This window comes from Fukomys damarensis, unplaced genomic scaffold, assembly GCF_012274545.1.
Source record: "Fukomys damarensis isolate Sample0158 unplaced genomic scaffold, DMR_v1.0_HiC HiC_scaffold_5, whole genome shotgun sequence".
In the NCBI taxonomy this organism is placed as follows: Eukaryota; Metazoa; Chordata; class Mammalia; order Rodentia; family Bathyergidae; genus Fukomys; species Fukomys damarensis.
In genome coordinates this window covers 61,369,360-61,393,704 of record NW_022900917.1, presented here as the reverse complement: position 1 = coordinate 61,393,704, position 24,345 = coordinate 61,369,360, and the positions used below count along the sequence as shown (strand labels likewise).

The window sequence follows — 24,345 nt, the reverse complement described above, 5'->3', positions numbered from 1 at the left end:
AAAACCTTATTCCCAATCTGGATTTGGCCAATGTTTAAATAATTAATTTTCATAATCACCAGGTCTGTTTCATATACATTCAAAAATAGGCCATGAGATACTATGATAAATCACTTAAAAATTACCTCTTTGCCAAATTTTGCAACTAAAGCAAAGCAAGAATACTTCTCTGGGTCCTCAGGACAGTGTTTCAAACTCTTTGAACTAACTCCCTGTTTAAAAAAAAAAAAAAAAAAAAAAAAAAAAAAAGCAAAATTAGTATACTGGACAAAAATCAGCCAATTCCATATTCTAATCTGGCAGTTCTCAACTTTTCCCCAAAAGGTGAATTTATTTCTCTTTATCAAAATCTAGGGAAGAGTGGAAAGGGAGATTAGGGTCTAAGGGCGTTTTGATGCATGACCCAGTCAGAAACAGAGCAAGGAGGAGAGAAGGTGGAAGACTGGTCAAAGGCTACCATGGGACAAGGCTAAATCCATTCCCTCTTCTCTGTCTTCCAGTAAGATGTGACTCGACTCGAGAGACCTATCACCCTGTAACTACCCCAGGCAGGCTCCTCCTGGGACTAAAAGAAGCCTCAAGGAAGCTATTCCAGTCATTCTCAAACCTCACAATGAACCAGGATCATCTGGATGGCTTGTAATACAGATCACTCAGCCTTGCTCCCAGAGTTTTTGATTAGATAAATCCAGAGGGCCTAATTTCCCAAGTAAGATTCAAGCTGCGAGTCATAGAACCTCTCTCTCTCAGAAACTCTGCTAATCTTATATAATCAAGCAGTTATTTAAAAATCCAAGCCCAAAACTGTTAGTTTTTTAAGAGTTGTTCAACTGATACATATCTCCGTGTGTGTGCGTGTGCATGTGTGTGTGCGTGTGCGTGTGTGTGTGTGTGTGTGTGTTTGTGTGTTGTACAGGGGATTGACCCCAGGGACATTCTACCATTGAGATATGTACCTAGGCCTTTTGATTTTTTTATTGTGAGACAAAGTCTTGCTAAGTTGTCCAGACTGGCCTCAAATTGTGATCCTCCTTCTTCAACCTCTCAAGTAGCTGAGATTACAAATGTGCCACCATGCCTGCCTTTACATATCAATTAAGAAAAAAAATATATATATAATAAAATTAGTAACTTAAAAACTGTATATGCCATAATCACATATTTTATAACTTACTTTATAAGCTCATAACAGCCAAAAAAAAAAAAAACCCCCACAGGAATATTCCACGTCCTTAACAAGTCCAAAAAAGACTTACCTCGAAATACTTCATTTTTTTGGCATTTCTTACTCCAATAGCAAGCAATTTGTAGAAACCACTGATGAGTGGCAACCTTGTAGACTGCAAAATTAACTCATATGAAAATGAGTACACCCATGGTTCAAAAAATCTGACTTGTTTCTCAGGAAGAATCTCTCTGTAAAAACAAGTTACTTAAAGTAGAAATTTCTATTCTACTAGTTTTTGTCCAACCTTGAGATTAATAAAAAATTATGGACTACAATTCCATTATGTAACATTTTTAGGTATTCTAACAGTTTTAAGTATATCTATATTCCTTTTTGCCCTACTTGAGGATCATTTATTTTTTTCTTTAAAAAAATGTAAACTCTAAGCTGGTTTGTTTAAATATATTTTAAAGGTCTAGATAAATGATTTTAAAGTCTTGCTTTTTCATTTTTGTTACATTCATATGAGGCTATATTCTCTTATAGCTAATAGCTGATAATTTTCATTCTTAAATAATACAAATTTGACAAAATACCTGCAAAATTCCACCAGGTTAATGAAAGCTGAAAAATCTTTAGGTCTAGCAGGATGCAAGTTAGCAGCTGGATCTGAAGTTGGGATCACCCAAATACCAGTAGCCTCATTTCCATCCTTAAAAATTAATTGTACAAAACAAACATTTTATCATTCAATTACATAGCCCTCAACAAATAACTTCTCACTTGACATACTGCACTATGCCTAATGCTATCAAGAAAGAATTCAAAAGTGAGAAAGGGGAGACAAGTCCTTAACAATTTACACTTTGAGAGGAATGATGAAACTTGAAGAAACAGTAAACCAAAAGATTCATAGGGGTGACAAAAGAATGTGACAAGAATACAAGGGTGGGTATCATATCTTTAAAAAGCTAGCAATGCCTTGAGAAAGGTAGAATTTCAAAAGGTAAAAAGTATTTGTTATGACTTGGGAATTTCAAACTGCAAAACAAGATGTGTAATGAACAGTAAGAAGAAAGACATGGAAAACAGGATTTTTTTTTTTTGGTACCAGGGATCGAATTCGGGTCCTTGCGCTTGTGAGGCAGGCCAGCGAACTGCTGAGCTAAATCCCCAGCCCTGAAACAGGATTTTTCAGGAAGTGTATGAAGCTCAGTTTCAAACACATTAAGCTTTATTACAAATCTCCGCTATCAAGTACAATTTGTGTAAATTCTAATGTTGAATAACTAGTTGAAAACTGAGCTAGAACCTACACAGGACTGAAGACAAGGTATAACAGAGATCACAGATGACCTGCTGGCATGAGGCAAGAAGGGCAAGCAACAGCAGAGAGAGAGAAGCCCTGAAGACAGCAACAATGATGACTATGTACTCTAAAATGCAGGTGTGTCAGCGATCACAGTTACAGTTACAGAGAGCTCCTTTAGCTAGTTTCTTTTCTTTCTTTTTTTTTTGTTTTTTTGTTTTTTGAGACAGGGTTTCACTATGTAGTTCAGGCTGGCCCTGAACTCACTATGTAGCCCAGGCTGGTCTCGAACTCACAGTAATCGTCCTACCTCAGCCTCCCAAGTACTGGGATTACAGTACACCACCATGCCCGGCTGGTTTCTTCTTTTTAAATGAAATTATTTTAGATATACACAAAGCACAAAAAGCAATTAAACACACACTGGTGTTCTTACCACCCTACATAAAAAATAGCATACTGCAAGTATAGTAAAGCCAATATGGGCTGGGGATTTGGCTCAGTGGTTCTGCTGCCTGCCTTGCAAACGCAAGGGCCCAAGTTCGATCCCCAGTACAGTGAGGGGGGGCGCAGTATGGCAATGCCTCGTACTGTTTCCTGTATTCATCCTTTATACAACCTCCCTGTATCTCTTAACTGACTTCATGTCTGCAGTGGAAGCATATACACATGCACTCTAATGAGCACAACCTATTGGTGTAAAACAAAAAAACAAAAACAAAACTCTGCACTCAAGTGCAAACTATATGCTCTCTGAAAAACTCTATCTAGCCTTGTACCTTAGCCTCATTCCTGTAGTGTTTTCCTCATCAGATAAAAGCAGGGTAGCTTTGAGTTGACAGTTTGAAGCCATTACTCATATCTCTCATACAACACAGAAAATTGGGTACAGAAAAATGGAGCACACTTTCTTTTTCCTCGATTTATTATTTGTTTTTTTTTTCTTTTTTGGGCACCAGGGATTGAACTCAGGTCTTTGAGCTTGTGAGGCAGGCAGCAGAACCACTGAGCTAAATCCCCAGCCCTGATTTTATTTTCTTTACAAAAAAAAGTTTGTACTGCAACTAAAATACAAACCCATCATTTATATGGCAAGTTGGAAAAGTGTATAGTGTAACAGTTCAGTGAGGTCTTGATTTATTATTTGTATTCTACTATCTCAAGAACTCATTTAACACTTTAGAGTTTCCCTAACAACAAATAGGTACAGCCTCAGCCTTCCCTTTCCTACTGTAAAAGGCCACCTGTATACAAAATGAGATTTGACTCTTTATCATTTTTATAGACATAAATTATTTTTAAACACATAAATTATTGGCATGATCCACTGATAATATTTTCTATACATTAAGCTACATCCAAAAGAAAAGTAATATCACATAAAAATCGCCAAAAGTTGTGCTGTCTCCTGAATAATGACATACAAAGATTTAGCATTAAAATGATGGAAAATTACTACAGACAAAATTTCTAACCTCTTGTTCCCCAGTTTGTTTTTCTAGTGTAAGATCCAATTTCTCCACAATCTTCAAAACAGATTTTACAAATTCATCATAGAGTAAACGATTCAGGCTTTGAAGGGAGGAATTCACAAAGAGAAATGTCTCATCTGCTAAAACAAAATCCTTTGAATAAATAAAAATAAAAAAATTTTAGTATCTTGCACAAAAAAGTATTAGCATATTTTATAAGCATACACACACACGTACACTTCTGTTGAGGTATCACAGAAAAAATGATTTTTCCACACCAACATTAAACTGTAGCAGATTTACCTGGAAGCTTTCAAGCCTCAAAACTTAAAAATTCTCCCCACCAAAATTATGTATCTTTCAGTATCTCTTCAGTCTGATAATATGTTAGTCATGTTACATACTTTATATACAGTAGTGAATGAAAATATTTAGACCAATCACTGTAAATGCATTTATCCCAATTTCTTATAGGATATATAAACGCATAAATGATACACACATATGCTGTTGTAGATGTGTAAATGTACATAAATGTACAGGTGTGTATAAATACATGTGTGCATACACATGTACAGGCAAATGGGTAAATATATGCCCTGCCTCGAAATGGATTTTTTTTTTTTTTTGAGACAGGGTCTCGCTGTGTAGTTCAGGCTGGCCCTGAACTCAGTATGTAGTCCAGACTGGCCTTGAACTCACAGCAATCGTCCTACCTCAGCCTCCCAAGTACTGGAATTACAGGCATGTGCCACCATGCCTGACTTCAGAATGGATTCAAAAGTTTAATCTAGCATTTTTTTTTAAAGTAAAGTTGTGGGCTGGGGGTGTAGCTCAGTGTTACAGTGCTTGCCTAGCATGTGTGAGGCCACAGGTTCAACCCTAGAACCATCAAAAAAAAGATAAAAGTGAAGCTATTCTAGGATTACAAAATTATAAGCCAATTTCTCTGCCTATACTCAGTCAGGTACAGGACTTAACCTTGAAATAAGGGATATTTAACATCATGCAAGATAAATACTTTGGGTAACATTACTAACAACTGCTATTTATTATTAGTTTAATTATGAATACAATGCTGGGGTTTGAACCCAAATTACTAACAACTACTATTTACTGATTAATTGTGGTCCTGGAATTTTAACCTAAGACCTCACACTTACAAGATAAATGTTCTACCATTGAGCCAAACCATAATCGCTGCTATATTTTTAAAAACTAAAACCACCTAAGATTTTTGACAAGCTAGGAATCACCTACTGTCAAAAATTTTTCATCCTAGGCTATTAATGTTTCACCAACATATGTATTAAAATACTAGCCATTACTAGGCTTAAAGTAAAAGCTAAAGAAATGTTTTCAAAAAACATATTAGGCATTATTCTAATTTTAATAATATCCTAATATAAATGTATTTATTAGAAAACAAATAATAGTTGTTCACTGATCTCTTTCAATTTTATTAAAATTAAATGGATTTATCTTAACTTTTAGCAAATAAAGAAGTCTGCTTAGCATACAGAAGGCCCTGAGCTCCATCCTCAGCAATGGGGGAACAGCCTGGGGTCGGGCGAAGCTCTTGTACTGTAATTATACTTTTTGTTGTCTAAGAGGCTGGATTTAGCATCAATTATAATATCCTTTACATAAAGCTAAAATGAGGATTCAGCTACAGTAATTTCTTTTAAAAGAGCTCTACTCTTGTGTTCATTTTTTGTAGCCTTACTTTAACTGTCTTAACTTACATCCTTTTTTTTTTTTTGGTACTGGGAATTGAACTCAGGACCTTGTGCTTACAAGGCAGGCAGCAGAACCACTGAGCTAAATCCCCAGCCCTTAACTTACACTCTTAATTAGTGATGTGTTTTTAAAAAGACTTTTGAAAGTTAGCAAAATATAACTCTGAAATAAGTAAATGTTGAGTGTATAACTATGGAGACTTTAATAAAGATAATAATTAGGTGTTTGGATGGCTTTCAAGTTATAAATGTTACCATCATCTGGTCACAGCTCAGGAGTTGTCTAAAAAGATCCACATAGTCTTTATATGTGGGCACTTTCCACTTGCCAGTTCTAACTTCTCCTGAGGCACGCTGGTGTTCAGATTCAGAGTCAGCACCCTGGCCAGGAAGAAAACATCCCAGTGTTAACTGATGGATTGAAAAAGTCGGCTACACTCGCTGCCAGAAGTTGCTAATTTTCAGAATTTCCTAAACTAAAACATCAACTAGCAGGAGACTATACAGTTAGATTAAGGAAGACATTATATTATAAAGTATGATAAAATAAAAGCAGAAGAAAAAAAGATAATTCCGCTGTGACTTAAATCAAGTATTTCAACACAGTATCAACCAGATGTGCTATAAATCATTAATTTCTCTTTCTTAGATGTTTCAATCTCGCATCTTAGCCTAAAGCTTCTAGTAACTAAGATATGGCTCCCATAACACTCCTTGATATTTTACTCTAAGTCTCAAGGGAGAAAACATTTCTTTTTTTTATAAAAATGTATATAACAGTTAAGTTGTACTTTAGGACATTTTTATACCTTCAGAGAAGTATATTCACTTAACAAAATATATGACTACAAAATGTAAGACATGGATAAATAACTAAGAGTGGCCCTTTTACATATTTACATACTAAAACTTCAGCAATGTCTCTAACTTCCAGTGATAAAAGACTTATTTTTTGAAAATTAAATTCAGAATTTACCTTTTGAAGGACCACTGGTTTAGAACATATTCTGATTAAACCCTGATGCACTGAAAAAAATGAAACAGCAAAAAATGCAACCAATCAATAAAAACAATAATCATTAGAACTTTACTTCTCAATTTCTTTTCCAAATGTGTTAGTACCTTTGGTTTTAAAACATGAATTGTTAAGATTCATAAGCTAAGGACTAAAAAAAAAAGTAGTTCTGGTTCATGAAAATTTAGGAGTTCTTTAAAAGGCATTAAAGACACAAAATAAATAGGCAATCAGTTTTCTTTACCTATATCAAATAACAGTAAGTATCCACTATTCATCATAAAAACACAAAAACAAATGGCAAACTTACCCACAGTACCAATGCAATTCCAGAGAAGTGGTCCTTTTTCTGCTAAGGCTAAGAAAACTTTCACTATGGCTTTACAACACACTGACTGCATTTTTGGACTATATTGTGGGAAACTGTCTATCTGTACCACCATGAGATGTTCTAGAACTGGAGTGTACACTTCAGGAACCTTTCAGAAACAGAGACAAACCAAAAGTCAGAGGAAGATAATACAAATATCCAAAGTAATTACAACTGAATTAGTCACATACTCAATAAATGAAAAACTTGGCTTGTTATCTATCTTACCAAGGTTAACTATAATTGAGATTAACTTAAAAAAAAATCAGAGTAAAACTGTCTAAATGATACGTAGGATGAAATTCTATACCAAGCAGCAATACTTAATTGTTTAGGAAAATGAAAAGAATAAATACTTTCTCCTGCTCTGGACAGCAAAAACTTATTTCATGATGATATTTCTGTTGACAGGTAAATGACACATAAATGTTTATTCATGTAAAATATTATGAGCTGGGTGTGGTGGCATATACCTGTAATCCCAGCACTTGGGAGGCTGAGGCAGGAGGGAGTTCAAGACCAGCCTGGGCTACAGAATGAGTTCCAGGGTAGTCTAAACTACATAGTGAGACCATTTCAAAAAACAATAAAATATCATGGTGCCTGCACTAAATCCATGATATGATTTACCAAATTATTTGAATGAATGAAATTAAATACTTAAAACTCAGTTTAACTATTTCACCCACCGTGTCCAGGTAAAGCAAGACACTTGCAATAGACTGGAGGAAACTTGGCATCTGATAAACATGGTCATCAACAGTGTCTGTCTCAGTGAGAAACATTTGCTTGCAGCGCTGAATGAGCTCAACATACATGAAGTCAACATCTTTTGCATTTAAAACCTTGCAGGGCTTTTACGATAAAAGAGAGTACTTTATCAAGTGTATCAATGTCAAAACAAAGATACTTAAAAATGTCATTTTAGGCCCTGTGATTAAAAACTGAATATTAGCTATTTACTTTTTTATTTTACTGTATGTAAAATACAATCTTATTAAGATTATTTTTATACTAATTTATAATCACATTTTAAACATTTATCTGTATATGAACAGTTTTTGATAACTGTTCTAGGCACTATTTAGATGGTATCATGCTGTCACTGCCCACATGAAGCTAGCCTTCCCAAAAAGAGACAGAGTTAAACACATGATTGTAATACGCCATCCTTGAGCTGGGTGTGGTAGTGCACACCTGTAATCCTGACACTTGAAAGGATGAAGTAGGAGGATCCCTGTGAGTTTGAGGCCAGACTGGGCTACATAGTGAGTTCAAGGCCAGCCTGAACTACACAGAAAGATCCTGTTTCAAAAAACAAAAGAGAAGGGCTGGGGATTTAGCTTGGCGGTTCTGCCACCTGCTTGGCAAACGCAAAGTCCTGAGTTTGATCCCTGGTACCAAAAAAAAAAAAAAAAAACAGAGAGAGAGACAAAGCAAGCTAGCTAGCTAGCTATACTTCAGGATCTGACTAGTTCATCTTTCAGAGCAATATCCCTTTTCTCTTGCCTATCATATTCTCTCCACACTATAAATATCTATAGCCCCAGCAAACAAGCTGAAGTTGTTTAGACCATGGTGCTTAAGTAGAAAACTCCATGCTATGATTCCTGAACCTTCTTACACTCTCTTTTCCTGTCCTAAGAATGTTTAGAGCTGACAGAGACAAATGGAGATGAAGAGCAGACATTGATGGATGCAGCTGCAAGAAGAGAGGCAGAAACTTATTTTATCTGTAAAGCAGAAGTCACAGAGCTGCTAAGAGAGAAGTCACTAGGGTTCTTCTTAATATTCCTCAATATTTCTGTCATAGGGACCTATCTAAAACTGAGTGAAATAAGACTGTAATTTTACTTTAGAGATATGGTGCCTCATAATACAGTGGGAAAACATGGTGCTTCTAGTCATCAGACTTGGATTTATGTCTCATCTCTATGAATTTTTTGGATCTTTTTTATTCAATACCGGGACTTAAATCCAGAGCCTCTGCACCAAGTTACATCCCCAGCCCTTTTTTTGTTTGTTTTTTGAGACAGGGTCTCACTAAGTCATTAAGTCATCCAGGTTGAGCTCAAGCTTGCAATCCTCCTGCCTTAGCCTCTCAGGTGCTTGGATTACAGACATGCACTACCACATCTGGCAAATTCTGTGTATCTTTTGACAAGTTACCTGATTTCTCTGGGTCTCAATTTTCTCATGTGTAAAACAGAATAATACTTAGCTTTTAGGAGAATTATGATTGGTGACAACATGTATAATAAAGAACTCTAACACAGAGACACTGACAAAATACTTGTTAATAAAACAAATAATAAATTATTGTGAGAGAATTATCATAAGTGTAAAATGCTATTCAGAAATGCAATAATTATATTCCATTGAACATTTAAGTGAAGCCAAAAAGACAAAAAAGAATGAGCCATACTTCTGCAAACAGTCCATATCCACGAATAGCAATGGACAATTCCTTGCTGTTTGAATCTATGCTCCTGATGATTCCATAGAATTGCTCCATAAAGTACTGCAGCTTACTCTTGTGTGCCTCAGCGTCTTTTGCCACCATGTAAGAAATCTGCAACAGCACATTCACTCTTTTGTAGTATTTAATAGCAAAACAAAGGAATATGAAAAGACTACCACTGTTTAGATACTATTAACATATCATTACAATTCCATTCAATCACTGTTACTTGCAAAGACCTTCTGTGTAGCCCCCAGGAGATTCAGAAGACACCTTTTTTTTCCCCGTTTCAGTGGTACTAGAGACTGCACTAAAGGTAATATTGTATGTGATAAAGTTTTCTAAAGAAAAGGAATAAAACAGACAAGAGAAATGCAGGAGAGAACAAAGAAAAAAAACAGGTTTCAAATTAAGACTTCTTGATGGTTATGGCTGGCATCTGGAATGTCCCTCATAGACTCATGTGCTTAAGGGTTGTACCCAAAGTAGCACTGTTCAGAGCTGGGCTTTTAGAAGGTGCCTAGGTTATCACCTCTCTGACCTCATTAATGGATTAACCTACTGATGGATTCACAATGCAATGGCATTTTGAGAACTGGAATCTAGCTGCAGACAGTGGGGCATGCCTTTGCTAAGTGTATCTGATCCCCAGCTCCTTCTTCCCTGGCTCTCACTCTTTCTCTCTTTACTCTTTCCCTCACTCTCTCCCTCTCTGCTTCTAGGCTACCATGAGGTAAGCACCGTTGCTCTACCATGCCGCCCTTCTACCATGATGTTCGGCTTCACTGCAGACCCACAGCAACAGCAACAGCCAAGGTAGGACTGAAACTATGAGACAAAATAACTTTCCTCCCTTAATCTGTTTTCCTTGGGTACCTTGTCCTAGCAACTTAAAGGTGACAAACACACTGATGAAACAGAAATAATCCTTAGAGTTCATGTCACACAGAGGGTATCTGGGCTATCACAGCTGGTGGCCAGTAAATTCAGAAGTCATCAATAAACAGGGATTAGAACTTACAATCAGAAGGACAAAGCATCTCAATTTAACAAAAGAACTCCTATTTTTTTTGGAATGATATGCAACTAACGTGCAATGTTTTCCATAAGAATATCAAGTTATTGAATGAAAAAAGAAAACTTTTCCCATAGGACTAATGTTTAAAATTTAAAATGCACATATAATACATAGCCAAAATAATGGGAAAGAAAGATGATGTTAGAGAACAGCTACTACCTAACTTCAAGACTTAGTATAAAGCTAAAATAATTAAGACTGTAAGGTACTGATGTAAGGGCATATATATGAATGGGACAAACCAGAAGAGTCCAGTCAACTGATTTTGGACAAAGACTTCCAGGTAAATCAATGAGGAAGAAAAGACTTCTAGTAAGTGGTTCTGGAACGAAGTGGGAAAACATAATATATATATATACATATGTAACATATACATATTATGTGTGTGTGTGTGTGTGTGTGTGTGTGTGTACACACACACACATAAACATTATAGTAAAAGACACATTACTATCAATCCCCCTCAAATCACTCCCTCTCACTTTGAACACACTTATCCCATTGTTCTTGCCACTTTCTGAAGCAGTTTTGGAAGTCCTCTTTTGTGAGCGTCTTTACAAGGTATGATCAACAATACAGTGAAGATTGCTGCCAAGTGTCATCCAATAAAAAGACAGGTTCATAAAAATATTACAGTATCTCCTCATCCACCTTATTTACCAGATCTGGCACTGTGCCACTGCTGGCTCTTCTCAAAGTCAAAATGAGAGTGAAAGACAAACATTTTCAATCAATTTGGGACATCAAAGCAGCCACAATAGCATAACTAAAGACATTCACGAAAGAGAACTTCCAGAACTGCTTCAAAAAGTGGCAAAGGGGAGTATTGTGAGGGGGATTATTTAATGGTGATGTGTCTTTTAGTGTAATAATTTTTAAAAATTTAAACATTCATATTTTTCAATCACAACTTATAACTGTCACTTACCCATTTCTCACAGTGCTCTAGACAAAACTTTTATTGGGAATATCAAGTATTTTTAGCAGAGCCAACCTAGAAGCCTGGCTCCTTACTGCCCTGTTTGACTACAGGGATTTCCAGATCCCTCTGAATGCTCAGGACATCTCTGAGACCAGTGATCAGAAGTACAATCGCTCCCACCTCCTCTCTTCATTCTATCATACTTACCTCAGTCTTGGCTCTCTGACCTGATATAATATGGCATCTTCTAGCTCTCTTGGTCTAGCTGCCACCCATGTGCTTGACCAATTGTGAAGTATTCTGTTCTATAGTCTACAAGAGCTAGTAGATCAACTGGTATTTATTTTTCAAACATGCAGGCACAAGATTAGAATTTAATTCTTTTCTAAAAACATTTTAAATAAAAGTTGAATTTGTAGTACCTGTTTCAGAAAGGATTCCAGGGCTGAATATGCAGCTTTTTTCAGTTCTATGTTTGTGTGGCTGCACCATTTTGACAATACTTCAAATAAAGACATATAGTTGTCTAGAAGGCAGGTACTAAGCTGAGATGCATGTAGGGTAAATAAGCGTAGGCCAGCTGTAAGAGCAAAAATCATCGCACTTAGTATAAGACAACACAAACCTAAAGTGGGAATTAACAAAGCTGCAAGTATAAGTCAAAATTAAAACCATGTTCATGAAGATTCAGTACATTACAGTATAGTAACCCAGGGGTCTCACAGAGCTCTCTTTCATCAGCAGGCCCATGATGTGGCCAATGAACCCCAAACAAGAGTCAGAAAGAAAATCAGGATTTATTTGGTCAAAGTCAGAATCAAACAGCCTGGATCCCCTGAAGGATACCCTAAAATATATTTTAAATTATGTAACCTGAGTATGATCATTTCAATTAAATTGTATGCTAAATGCTCAATTCCCAAAAGCCTCCCTATAAAAAATGGAAACATCAGAGAAGTCAGTTTCATTGGTAGCTTAAAAAAAACTACTTGTAATGTGAATATAGTAATTTAAGTTATACCATATTAAAGACAGAGTCTTACCCAAAGGCACAGCATATCTCTTCAGATCGATCTATTTCAGGAAAAAAAAAATCACCATCAGTATTTGAAAATCACAAACTTAACAATAAATGAATTACAATACTAACCCTACCTGAGGACAAATTGCTTTGAGTGCAAAATCAAAAATCTCCCTTGAAGTTTGGGGATCTGAGGAAATAACGATAAACAAAAATCTTTATTACAAATCATAATAACAATGCTGTCTGACATACTTAACCAATGACTTTATAAATGACAGCTTTCTCTTTTTTTTTGTAATATGAGTGATTGAACCCAGGGCCTTACACAGGGCTACACTAATTCCAGTAGTCTCCTGTGCATTTAGGAGTATATAATCTCTTCCACCTTTTGATCCAGATAGATAACTGCAAGTTATTACTGCTGCAGTTATTCCTGGGGGAAAGCAAAAACAATCTGAAATAACAAAGACATGAATTTAAATTCCACTTCCTCACTTTTAAACTCTCCTAGTTAATTCCCTCAGAGTGAACTCTCTTAGTTAATTCTCTCAGAGTATTAGCTTTCTTATTTGTAAAAGAGATAATTTATATCTTCTTTTAGAGTTGTTTGGAGGACTGAATGAAATAACTCACTCAAGACTAACCATGCTGTTTTCCAATCTTTTCAGATATTTATTTCACACAGAGTACATGAAAATTATACGAAATTACAAATGTGAGTAAGATACGACTTTTGACCATGAATTTATGAACTGGAATGGAAGACACAACTATAATGTGAGGTTGTTATGCCCATTATCTTGATTGTCAGCTTGAATGGATTATGTAGAAAACTCCTGGAGAGGTGCTTGGATTATGAGAGCACTAATGTCTGTCAATGACAGGTTAACCTATTGGTGAGTTCATAGCTGAACATGCAGGGCCTAGTTGAGGGAAATGACTCATGGGGGAATGACTTTGAGAACCACATTTGGTTCCTTGCCCCTTCTTCTCGGGCTTTTCTCTGCTCCCTGCTTCCCAAATACCAAGACTTGAGCTGCTTTCCTCTGCCATGCCCTTCTACCATGTTTTCTGCCTGTGAAAAAACCAACCACAGGCTAAAACCTCCAAAAGATGAACCAAATTAAACCCCTTAAGGTTGCGGATATCAGGCATTTTGTCCCAGCAATAGCAGAGTTGACCAATACAGTTCTTTTCCTGACCTGAACTGTTATTTATGTAACTGTTTCTTACCAGATTATTCACTGCAACTATAAAAAGCTGTGGTTTATTCATCACTGATTTATTTGCCCTTCTAACAGTGCCTTATACGCAGCAGAAAATTGATTGCTTTGACTACAGAATTAAAGTATATGAAGACAAGATAACCCAGACACTAATGTAACAGGAATTGGAGGGAGAATGGGGTCAGAAATGCTTTTTCCCATTTGTCCCAAAATACCTACTAGTGCTTGCAATTGCAGCATTTACCCTGAGATAACTCCTGGATTATAGTATTAAACCTTAACACTTACTGATCATCATATACATTTCTGTTACATTAGGATTACAGACAAGTTCTGTTTAGAAATAACTTCAAGAACAGTTTTTCATTTTGTTTTGTTTCTGTAGTGCTGGGGATCAAACTCAGGACCTTGCACTTGAGAGCCAGGTGCAGCGCCACTGAGCTAAATCCTTGGCCCCAAGAATAGTTTTTATTGTGGGAATCATGAATATTAGTTGTAAGTATTGTTAACTTTAGTAACTCCATGTTTGTTAAGTTTCTCCAGTTTAGCAGGCGGTGCATTTCCTTTGTGGAATTCCTGAAAGCTGCAGTTTCTTGTCTCTGACCTTCAGATGTGTGGTTGTCTGGGTTACTACTACCCACGGTGGTTGTTTTTGTTGAGCCTGTTTGCTCTTTTCCTGTGTGAACTTTCATTTACTATGGTAACCCCATCCCATAATAGTTTGTGGGTGTTTTTTTTTTTTTTTTTTTTTTTTTTTTTTTTTGCTTTAAAAGGCTGATGCTTGCCGCCAATAAACGTCGCCTTGATCAGACTCTTGTCTTGGCGTCCTTCCTTTCTCTCTGCCCCATCTCCACCCCGCTGCTCTTTCAGGTTTGAGACACTGCTGGACAGTGCTCTGCGTCGCCGGCTCGCGACATTTTATAATTTATTTTCACGTTGAAAACCAGTCAGATTTGCCTCAAAGAGTTTATTTATAAAAAATTAAACTAATGCCAGCATCAAACAGCACTTTTTTTTTCCGGTACCAGGGATTGAACTCAGGTGAGGCAACTGCGGCACCACTGAGCTAAATCCTGAGCCCAAAAGGCATCAACTTTTTTTTTTTTCCTTTTTTCTCAGTACTGGGGATCAAACTCAGGACCTTGTGCTTGCAAGGCAGGTGTGATGCCACTGAGCTAAATCCCCGGCCCATTTATTTCTTAACAGGCAAGGGGGACAAGAAAAATATCAATATCAGTTTGTTCTTAAAATGATGCCTAAAAAGAAATACAAAAAAGCTTCTTTGAAGTTCAAAAATAAGGAAAGACTTTGGCTGCAGGCATTCAATAAAGGCTTCAGACATGGCAGCATCTGAATTGAGACCTCAAAAATAAGTATTAATTGAGGGGAGAAAACATTAGTTAAAAGGCTGGAATGGCATGCTTGCTTAGCAAGTGCAAAGACCTGGTTTTGATCATAGTACTGGAAAAAGAAATCACTGACACAGAACATAATCATGTTAAGCAGTGTGCAGACACAGCACTCCTTACAGTGGGCTTGGTGAGCACATAAAGGTCCTGAACCATCCCCACCATGGCACGCCTACCTCCTCAGAGGCTCTGCCTCCTGCTGCACCCTGTCCTGCATTCCCTTCTGCTCTTTAGTGAGATCTGTAAACACTCTCATATGAGTTTTCCCGAGGGTCATAAAATCTACACAATGTTCACCGTTTTAACACTGTATAAAGAGTACAATTTAGTGGCATTAAATATTTTCACATTTTTATATAACCATTACTATCTATACACAAAACATTTTCATCTTTGCCAAGAGCAAGGTTGGACCCATTAAATAACCCCCCATTCCTCTCTTTCTCCCATCTCTTGGAAACATCATTCTGCATTCTGTCTCTATGGCTTTGCCTATTTTAGATATAAATAAGCCATAAATTAAATCTAATCAACAATTTTCACAGAAAGGATTCACTGGTAAAACCTGCAAGGAATTAAAAATATCCATAAAGATATGCTCAACTTTTTTTTTTTTTTTAACAAAGGCACAGAAGCTCTGCACTCAGGAAGCTGAGGCAGGAGGACTGCCATGAGTTCAAAGCCATCCTAGGCTACACAGGCTGGTCCTCAACTATATAGCTGCACCCTGTCTCCAAACAAATAAACAAACCATTACAAACAAAAAGACGAAGGCATAAAAGCAATTTAATAGATTTGGCAATGATTTCTCAGCTTTGACACCCAAAGCATAGTTAACCACAACAACAGAAACAGATAAAATGGTCTTTACCAAACTAAAGAACTTCTGTGCTTCAAAGACTTTCATGCCTCAGAGTCAGAGACAAAAAAGTTACATACTGAGTTCATTTATGTAACTTTCTTCAAATGACAAAACTGCAGATGGAGACAGGGTTAATGGTTACTAGGGGAGGATGAGGAGAAGAGACCGTGACTACGAAGGGTCAGCTCCAAGTACTCTTGTGATGATGCAGTTGTTCAGCACCCTGACTGTAGTGGTGCACATATAATCCTACATCATCATACAGCTGTAGAGAACTAAATACACACATACTAAACACATGCACGTAAACCTGGTGAGATGTGGTAATGGTCAGTGGATGGTATCACTGTTAATATCCTATTGTGTTATCTATCATATTATAGCTACAAAAGACATCATCTTCAGGGGAAACGGGGAGGGCATACAGGTCTCTCTGTATTATTTCTTTTTTCTTTTGGTACTGGGGATTGAACTCAGGCCCTTGTGCTTTCAAGGCAGGTGCAGAACCACTGAGCTAAATCCCCAGCCCTCTCTGGATTATGATTGCATGTGAATTCACAATTTGTTTAGAAGTTCGAAAAAGAGGCAATTTTTGTTAGAGTTACATAATTTTTGAATAGAGAAAGAAAACCAAGCCCAGCAATACCTTCTTCCATGGACTTCGTAAAGTTGCACAGAAGTGAAGTCAGTCCTTTTAGACAACCAGCCACAACAGGCAGTTTGGGCTCTCTTACTGCTGATGTCATCTAAAAAAGTTTTAGGAAGATATTACTTAATGAGAAAAAGTAACTCAGTCTATGGAAGCAAAATGTCATCAAATTCATCATACCTGAGTCTTAAGTTCACCAAGAAATGCCCGGAACAGGTTTTCTGAATAATTTATCATCTCACTAGGATGAACTTCACCTAATACTCCAAGGAGTTCATATACCTTTTCTAACACTGAAAAATAAAGTTCAGACAAATGATATCCTAGAACTACATTTAAAGGTAACCAAAGGTTAACTTGAAGTTAACATAATAAAAATGTATGAAAAATAAAAGGCCATTTAGTTCAAAGACAATTTTCTAATAAAACAAATAAAATACCTCATTTTATGTACTAGAATCTTTCCCAAGTTTTATGCCAGTCTGTTATGATAAACTAAATTATATATATTTTAGGGGTAGTGGGGATTGAACTCAGCACCTTGCGTTTACAAGGCAGGCAGCAGAACCACTAAGCTAAATCCCCAGCCCCTAAATCATATTTAATATGTGCTATGTTTTCTGTGTAAAGGAATCATTTTGTAAAGATTAACATTTTTATAAATGGAAGTCTTCACACATTATTGCTTCCATTTTGGTACATTTTCAGCAAATATTTTAAAAAAAAAAAAAAAAAAAAAAAAAAAAAAAAAAGGATTCATCTATAAAACTTTTAAAACCCTGGTAAAGGAAACACTAAGTTATGTTAATTTACTAAAGAATTTAAAAGCTGGACTTGGTAGCACATGGCTGTAATCCCAGCACTGAAGCAGGAGGATTGCCATGAGTTAGAGGCTAGTGTGGACTACATAGTGAGTTCAAGGGCAGTCTGAACTACACAGTGAGACTCTGTTTCAAAAAAACCAAAATAATTAAATTAAATCAAATATTTAAAATAACATTGAAATGAGTCTCACCTGTATCTGATACTTTTGTTTTCAATGCAAGTTCTCCATAGAATTTATTAAATAGTTCTCCGACTTTAAATTCATCCATGACTCTAGAACTTCTCAGAGTTTGAAGTAACTAAAAAAATACAAATTGGCATTTTGTAAAGAGGACGATCTAGAAAAAGCTTCCTCTATTTCTGTGCATCTGTACACAGCAAGACTTCAGAACCATGCGTCACTAGGGGATTTATACTCAGGACTCACATCTACCGAGATGACTGGGTAGGTAGGGCTTGATGTGGGTGTTGGAAAAGCACAAGAGAAGAATGGTCTAGGCTTAATTCTACTTTCCCCAGAAACCAATAACATGACTAGAAACAATCCCTCAGAGGCACGCAAGACCAATGACAAACCAGGATCAAAGGAATTCTGAGACAGAGATGCAAAAAAAAAAAAGAGAAAGACATACAAATGAGTGAGCCCCAGGGACCAGGAAATACAACATTCCCATTCCCACTGCCAAGGTTCCAGGAAAGAAAGCATGAGAGACCCAACAAAGTGATTAGGCAAGTCCTAATAGCACTAGGTTTTTCCAAGGATGGCAATTAAGGATGGTAAATAGAAAAATACTAAATTCTGTAGTTATTTTTCTCCTTTCCCCTTACAACTCCAAATTCTTCTTTTACTACTCAGGAGGGTATGAGAACAAATTATTGGGATATTGTTAAGTGATAGTTGGAAATGTGTGTCTTACCCACTCATCAACATGATTCAACCCTATCCTCTTCCAAAACTCTCACCCAAAACAAACTCCAATTTTCTGTTTTGTAAGTTATATGTTTAACATAAAATACTTAAAAATATAAAATTACCTTAATGAGAAGGTCTAGGGCTGGAATTCTACATTTAGCAGCTCTATCTTTTGTATAAACACTGGTACAAGTATTCTAGGTTTTAAAAGGAGACATACCAAAATCATCAAGATATAAGGACTAAGACTTAATAGCTAAAACTACATCCCTAAGGAGCAATACCAAAATATGACATATTAAAATTTAATATTTAGTGCTTAAAAGTACAGCATTAGAGTATATAAGTGTTCAGATAAAAACTTACAGAAGCCAGATGGGAGGACACATGCCTACAATCCCAGATACATGGAGGCTGAGGCAGAAGGGTTACACACTGGAGGCTAGCTTGAGCATCTTTTTTTTTTTTTGGTACTGGGAATAGAATTTGGGTCCCTGTGCTTGCGAGGCAGGCAGTGGAACCACTGAGCTAAATCCCCAGCCCAAGCCTGAGCATCTTATTGAGAATAAAAAGTGCTGGACATGGAGCTCAGTGGCAGAATGCTTGCCTACCATGCAAAAGCTCTTGGATTCAATCTTCAGTACCATCAAAAATAAAACATAACTAGGCCGGGGACTTAGTTCAGTGGTACCATGCCTGCCATGTAAGCGCAAGGTCCAGAGTTTGTCCCTGGTACCGGAGAGGGAAAACAAAAACAAAAACAAAAACAAAGCATAACCAAAAAAACCACTTAAAAACACTGATGCAATATGCTATTGTAATAACAATACTGTAATATCTTCTAAAAACACAAAATAAATGGATACCTCAGTTGGTCCTGGATTCCATTCTGCACCACTGGTTAAAAAGTAGCAAAATAAACTGCACATTAAAGAATTTTGTAAAGTGTGATACACTACAAATATTAGCTGCTTCTACTACTGAGCGAGTTTAAAAAAAATTTTTAAAGATTTTTTAAATATTAAAGAGTGCTGGGAAGCTGGGCATGTGATACATGCCTGTCGGCAGAGGCAGGAGGATTGCAGTGAGTTCAAGGCCAACCTGAACTACAAAGTGAGACCCTGTCTCAAAAACAAAAACAACAACAACAAAAAGAATGAAATAAGAGTGCTGGGCATGGTGGTGCATGCCTGCAAGGCTGAGGCAGAAGGATCACCATGAGTTCTAGGCCAGCCTGGGCTACACAGTGTGTTTAAGGCCAGCCTCAAATACATAGCAAGAAAAAGAAAAACAAAAAGCAAAGCAAACAAGACAAAATTAAGATTACAAGAATGACAGATTAGAAATCCAAAGGGAATAAAACCCCTTTTCAAAAAAGATTGAAAATCATTAAAAATAACATTTCATAATTTCAGCTAATTATAATTTTTAAAACATAGTTGTCTCTCAGTCGCTGTGGGGCATTAGTCTAGGATACCAAAATCTTCAAATCCTCAAGTTCCTTGTATGAAATGGAATATGTGCATATAACCTACAGACGTTTAAGATCTTCTCCAGGTTACTTATAATCCTTAATACAATGTAAATTTGTATAAATAGTGGCTATCCTGTATTATTTGGAGAGTAACAAGTTGCACATGTTGAGTACAGATGCAATTTGTTTTTAATTTTTCTAAACTGCAGTTGGTTGAATCCCTGAACATGACCGGCAAATATGGGCGGCCAATAGCATCTTCTTACATTGACTTCAGACTGACCACATTCTTCTTCATCAATTTTCACCCCATAAGAACTAGATACAAACTTAGGACCAACACAACTTACCCTGATACGTGGCGCTTATCAAAGGTATAAACAAGGCTGAGAACAGCCTAATTTTATGATTGCTAGTTCCAGGAGGAAACCTGGTGAGGGAAAGCTGGAGAATGGGAGGCAACCATTCAGATTGTTGTAAAAGAGAAGACAGAGAGGGTTCTTTAAAATTATTGTCTAAAGTGTTCTGGAGTTTGCCCACAATTCAAGCAATCCAATTTATTATTACTTTTTGGAAAATACTTTATCCAATGTGTAAAAAGTTATCAAGAGACTTATGAAAAATTATCAGCTTCGCTGACTAGGGTCTTATTAAATTTAAAACACATAATCAAAAGCTCATTTCATTTCTAATACAACCAAGGAGATATAAGTAAACCTTCCAACAAGAATGGTATAAATAAAATAAAAATCTAAGTTCCTTACATCATAAGCTAAAATATGATGAGGTATTTTTTTTTCACTTTACCTTAATATCAAGAGAATAAGGAACAATCTTCTGGCCAATTTTTTCTAAGAAAATACATAAAAATTTTAGGGCTTCTTCTCTACAATCACGAAACTATAATAAAAGAAATAAACACAGTAAACATGGTAAGAATAAGAACTGCTCCAATATGAAGGAATATACAAGAAACAAAATGAAAGTTTTGCACTTACTTCATCAATGCTAAGTGATTTCCGAATAAATACAAGCAATCCAAAATCTTTGGAAAAAACTAAGGAAGTCTGTAATGCTGGACCAAAAATAAAAGAAAAGAAGTTAACAGAGTTGCCAAGTAGCATTTCATAAACCACCTCTAAGAGGAAGATAATACATGGAGGGTCAGGGATTTAGCTCAGTGGTACCATGCCTGCCTCGCAAGCGCAAGGTCCTGAGTTCAATCCCTGGTACCCCCCCAAAAAAGAGGATTACTTCGTTTTCAAGGCAATCTTGTAAGTGATAAGATGCTAGCCCTAAAGCAGCCAAATTTAGACAAGAGAAGCCAAAAATTCTGAATGATATTCAACAAGCATAGAGTAGGCAAAATAATCATCCCACCCCAAAGAAGCCAATCCCCTAATCTTTAGTGTCACATCTCTAGGTATTCATTTTACATGGCAAAGAAAATCAAGGTTGCAGTCAGAATTAAGGCTGCTAATCAGCTTAGACAAGAGACTAGTAGACCCAATGTAGTCACATGATACTAAAAGAAAGGTGGGCTTATCTATTTGCAAGGAAAATGGATGGACCTAGAAAACCATCATGTTAAGTGAAACTAGCTAGATTCAGATGTTTAAATATACCATGGTATCTCTTAGCTGAGAAACTTAAATAATACATTAATCAATCAATCCATCTTTTTTTTTTTGTACCGGGAATTGAACTCAGGTTCTTGTGCTTGAGAGGCAGGAAGCGGAACCACTGAGCTAAATCCTCAGCCCAATTAATCCATCTTTTGAGAGCTGACAGGAAACCAGGAGGTAAGTTTTTGAAGATGTGGAAGGGGGTCAGCAGGAGGAGGGAGGAAAGGAGCAAGAAGGCAATGGAGCTGACATTTACCAAGATATTTTAAATGCACATTCCATATTCCCCAAACAATCCACATTGCCCTGTAATAAATATTAACATCCACTAGTAAAAAAAAAAAAAAAAAAAAATAACTAAATTAAAAAAAAGAAGACAAAGGGAAGAAAAGTAAGTCAAACAGATGGGAATATGGGAAAGCACCCAGAGTCAAACCTCTCTTTTGAGGGACCTGGCATGCTGTTGTATTTTTGTTTTTTTTTTTTTGTACCAGGGATCAAACTCTGGACCTTGTGCTTGCAAGGCAGGTGGCAGCACCACTGAGCTAAACCCCTGAGCCTGATGACTATGAAGATGGGCAAAGAGGCTGTAATCCACAGACAGTGGGCACATTTTAGAAACAAAGAACACTAGCAAAGAAACAGGATCCTCAGTCCTACAACCTGAACGTATAAGGTAATGATTCTCTTCCAGGGGCTTCACAAAGGAGAGCAGCTCTGACACTTTGGTTCAAGTGTGGTGAGACCTTGGTTCAGCTTCTGACTGTAGAAGATTAAGGCTAGCAATTGTGTTGCTTTAAACCAGCAAGTCTTTGGTAATTATTATACCTGCAAAAGAAAACTAACTCCCCTATAATCTCTTAAGTGTATTGTATACTGACAACAGACTTGGAATTGCCTTAGAAACAAGTAACAAAACTAAATTCTAACCTTGAAACACTAAGGACAGAAAGCAATTATATAACGTAGTTTTTAAAAATTTTGCATTTCCCTATTATTAATACATCCTTGACAATATGTGGATACCATATCTTGTTTAAAGTGCTGTTTACACGTCTACAAGATAATTAGTATGGGCCTTTTAGATCTCAACTAGCCCTACGACATGTAGATAAAAAGGTTTGCATAGTGTGTTCTTTTAAAAAAGGAATACACTGCTCAGATGGTGGCGCATGCCTGTAATCCCAGCACTCGATAATGAGGCAGGAGGATCACCATGAGTTCGAGATCAGCCTGAGCTACATAGTGAGTTCAGGACCAGCCTGAACTACAAAGAGGAACCCTGTCTCAAAAAAAAAAAAAAAAAAAATAAGGAATACAGGAATTTTCATACATGGTACAATTAAGATTAAAAATGGTAAAGAACTTCTACAAAGGAAAAAAGTTCTCAAATAGGCATTGCTAAAAAGTTAAAAGAAGTCGGGTGTGGTGGCGCACGCCTGTAATTCCAGCACTCAGGAAGATGAGGCAGGAGGATCACTGCGAGTTGAAGGCCAGCCTGGCCACTAAGTGAGTTAAAGGCTAGGCCACACTACAAACAAGACCCTTCAAAAAATCAAAACAAAACGCAAAAAAGCAACATGACTTTTCAGTTGTATTTATGTGATTCTTCTCAAAATCAAGTACAGCAAATATAAGAATGGGAGGGTTACTGGCATGTTTGGGCAAAATTAAAGTAAAAGAAAGTATTTCCTTTAGTCCTTCCCCTCATTTTGGAGGGCAATGATTGTAAACTCTGCGGTCATTTTCTAAAAACTATTTTAAAATACCTCTCTTCTAATGATCGGGGGAAACAGTATCGTTTTTTTATATTCTTCCACAAAAATTCGTGAGACTTCAAATTCCACATATGAGGGGAAAAACACTGGGCTGGCTGACTCCAGTCTGACTCGCAACGTGAGGGGACCACACAACTCGGGGCGGTACCCACCCAGCACGGCGGAGCTGGTGCTCAGCACGCACTCCTGGCCCAGGCCGCGGATGAGCTGATAACTGGAGGTGGCGGCGCTGTAGTGGTCTGCGGTGGACAAGAACTCCTGCAGCTGCAGCAGGGAGCCCCGCACGCTGGATCTGGAGTCCGCCATGATGCTGACGCCGCGCGCCCCCACGTCCTCGCGCGCGCGCTCCAAGCCCAGCAGGGGAAATTCCGCGGGCGTGGGGCTCAGGGCGCGGGGCGGATCCCCAGCCAAGGCAGCCTCCCCATAGGCTGTCGCTGGCGTTTCCTCTGGCGGGAAGCACCCTGCTTAGACCTTTCTCTGGGGGACGATGAGAGTCTTGGGTATAGATGGTGATAATTATATAACAATGTGAAGAAAGTACTTCATGCCACTAAATATTACACAATGTCAGCGTACTGACAGTTTTATAAATGCACAGCACATAATGCAGGTAGCATGTACACAACTAAATTTAAGGAGAAATAGGAATCCAATGGTTTGACACGCGGAAATGGATGGGACGACACTTGAATGTTGGGGTAGACAAAAAGAGGCAGAAAAACAAAAGGGTACTTGGTCAAGATTGTCGTTATTCTTCGATAATAAGTGAAAATGTATTTAGGGTGTCTTTTCAAGTAAAAAAATGCCTGACATCAAGAAGTATAATCTTAGCCTACCTACAGGAAGAGACACCCCTCCGACAATTGGTCTTGTGGTACGCCCCAAATTTCCCGCGAAAACGCTACCAGGTCGGAGGTCAGACCATCTTAAGAGAAGGTAGGGCCTAGCGACGAAGTCGTCCGCTTTCCACAGGAAGCCGTTCAGTTCCCCCTGTCTGTGCGCAGTGGCACCTTCCGAAGGCGGAGC

The 24,345-nt window shown here is 37.3% G+C and overlaps 1 protein-coding gene across 1 annotated transcript in view; it reads right to left on the bottom strand.

Annotated features, from left to right (window-relative positions):
- Window positions 1-23,663, bottom strand: part of Prkdc (protein kinase, DNA-activated, catalytic subunit) — a 147,917-nt gene extending 124,254 nt beyond the window's left edge. Inside the window, exons 1-19 of the mRNA XM_010630323.2 lie at window positions 23,472-23,663; window positions 20,915-20,991; window positions 20,724-20,816; window positions 18,565-18,639; window positions 17,720-17,828; window positions 16,885-16,997; window positions 16,702-16,801; window positions 12,690-12,745; window positions 12,578-12,608; window positions 11,957-12,114; window positions 9,499-9,645; window positions 7,763-7,927; window positions 7,014-7,182; window positions 6,665-6,714; window positions 5,944-6,069; window positions 3,953-4,102; window positions 1,765-1,880; window positions 1,257-1,416; window positions 126-212 (exon numbers count right to left, since the gene is read on the bottom strand). Coding sequence (XP_010628625.1) covers window positions 126-212; window positions 1,257-1,416; window positions 1,765-1,880; window positions 3,953-4,102; window positions 5,944-6,069; window positions 6,665-6,714; window positions 7,014-7,182; window positions 7,763-7,927; window positions 9,499-9,645; window positions 11,957-12,114; window positions 12,578-12,608; window positions 12,690-12,745; window positions 16,702-16,801; window positions 16,885-16,997; window positions 17,720-17,828; window positions 18,565-18,639; window positions 20,724-20,816; window positions 20,915-20,991; window positions 23,472-23,625 — 2,136 coding nt within the window. The 5' untranslated portion in view covers window positions 23,626-23,663. The remainder of the gene's footprint in view (window positions 1-125; window positions 213-1,256; window positions 1,417-1,764; window positions 1,881-3,952; window positions 4,103-5,943; window positions 6,070-6,664; window positions 6,715-7,013; window positions 7,183-7,762; window positions 7,928-9,498; window positions 9,646-11,956; window positions 12,115-12,577; window positions 12,609-12,689; window positions 12,746-16,701; window positions 16,802-16,884; window positions 16,998-17,719; window positions 17,829-18,564; window positions 18,640-20,723; window positions 20,817-20,914; window positions 20,992-23,471) is intronic.
- Window positions 23,664-24,345: the final 682 nt, after the last annotated feature.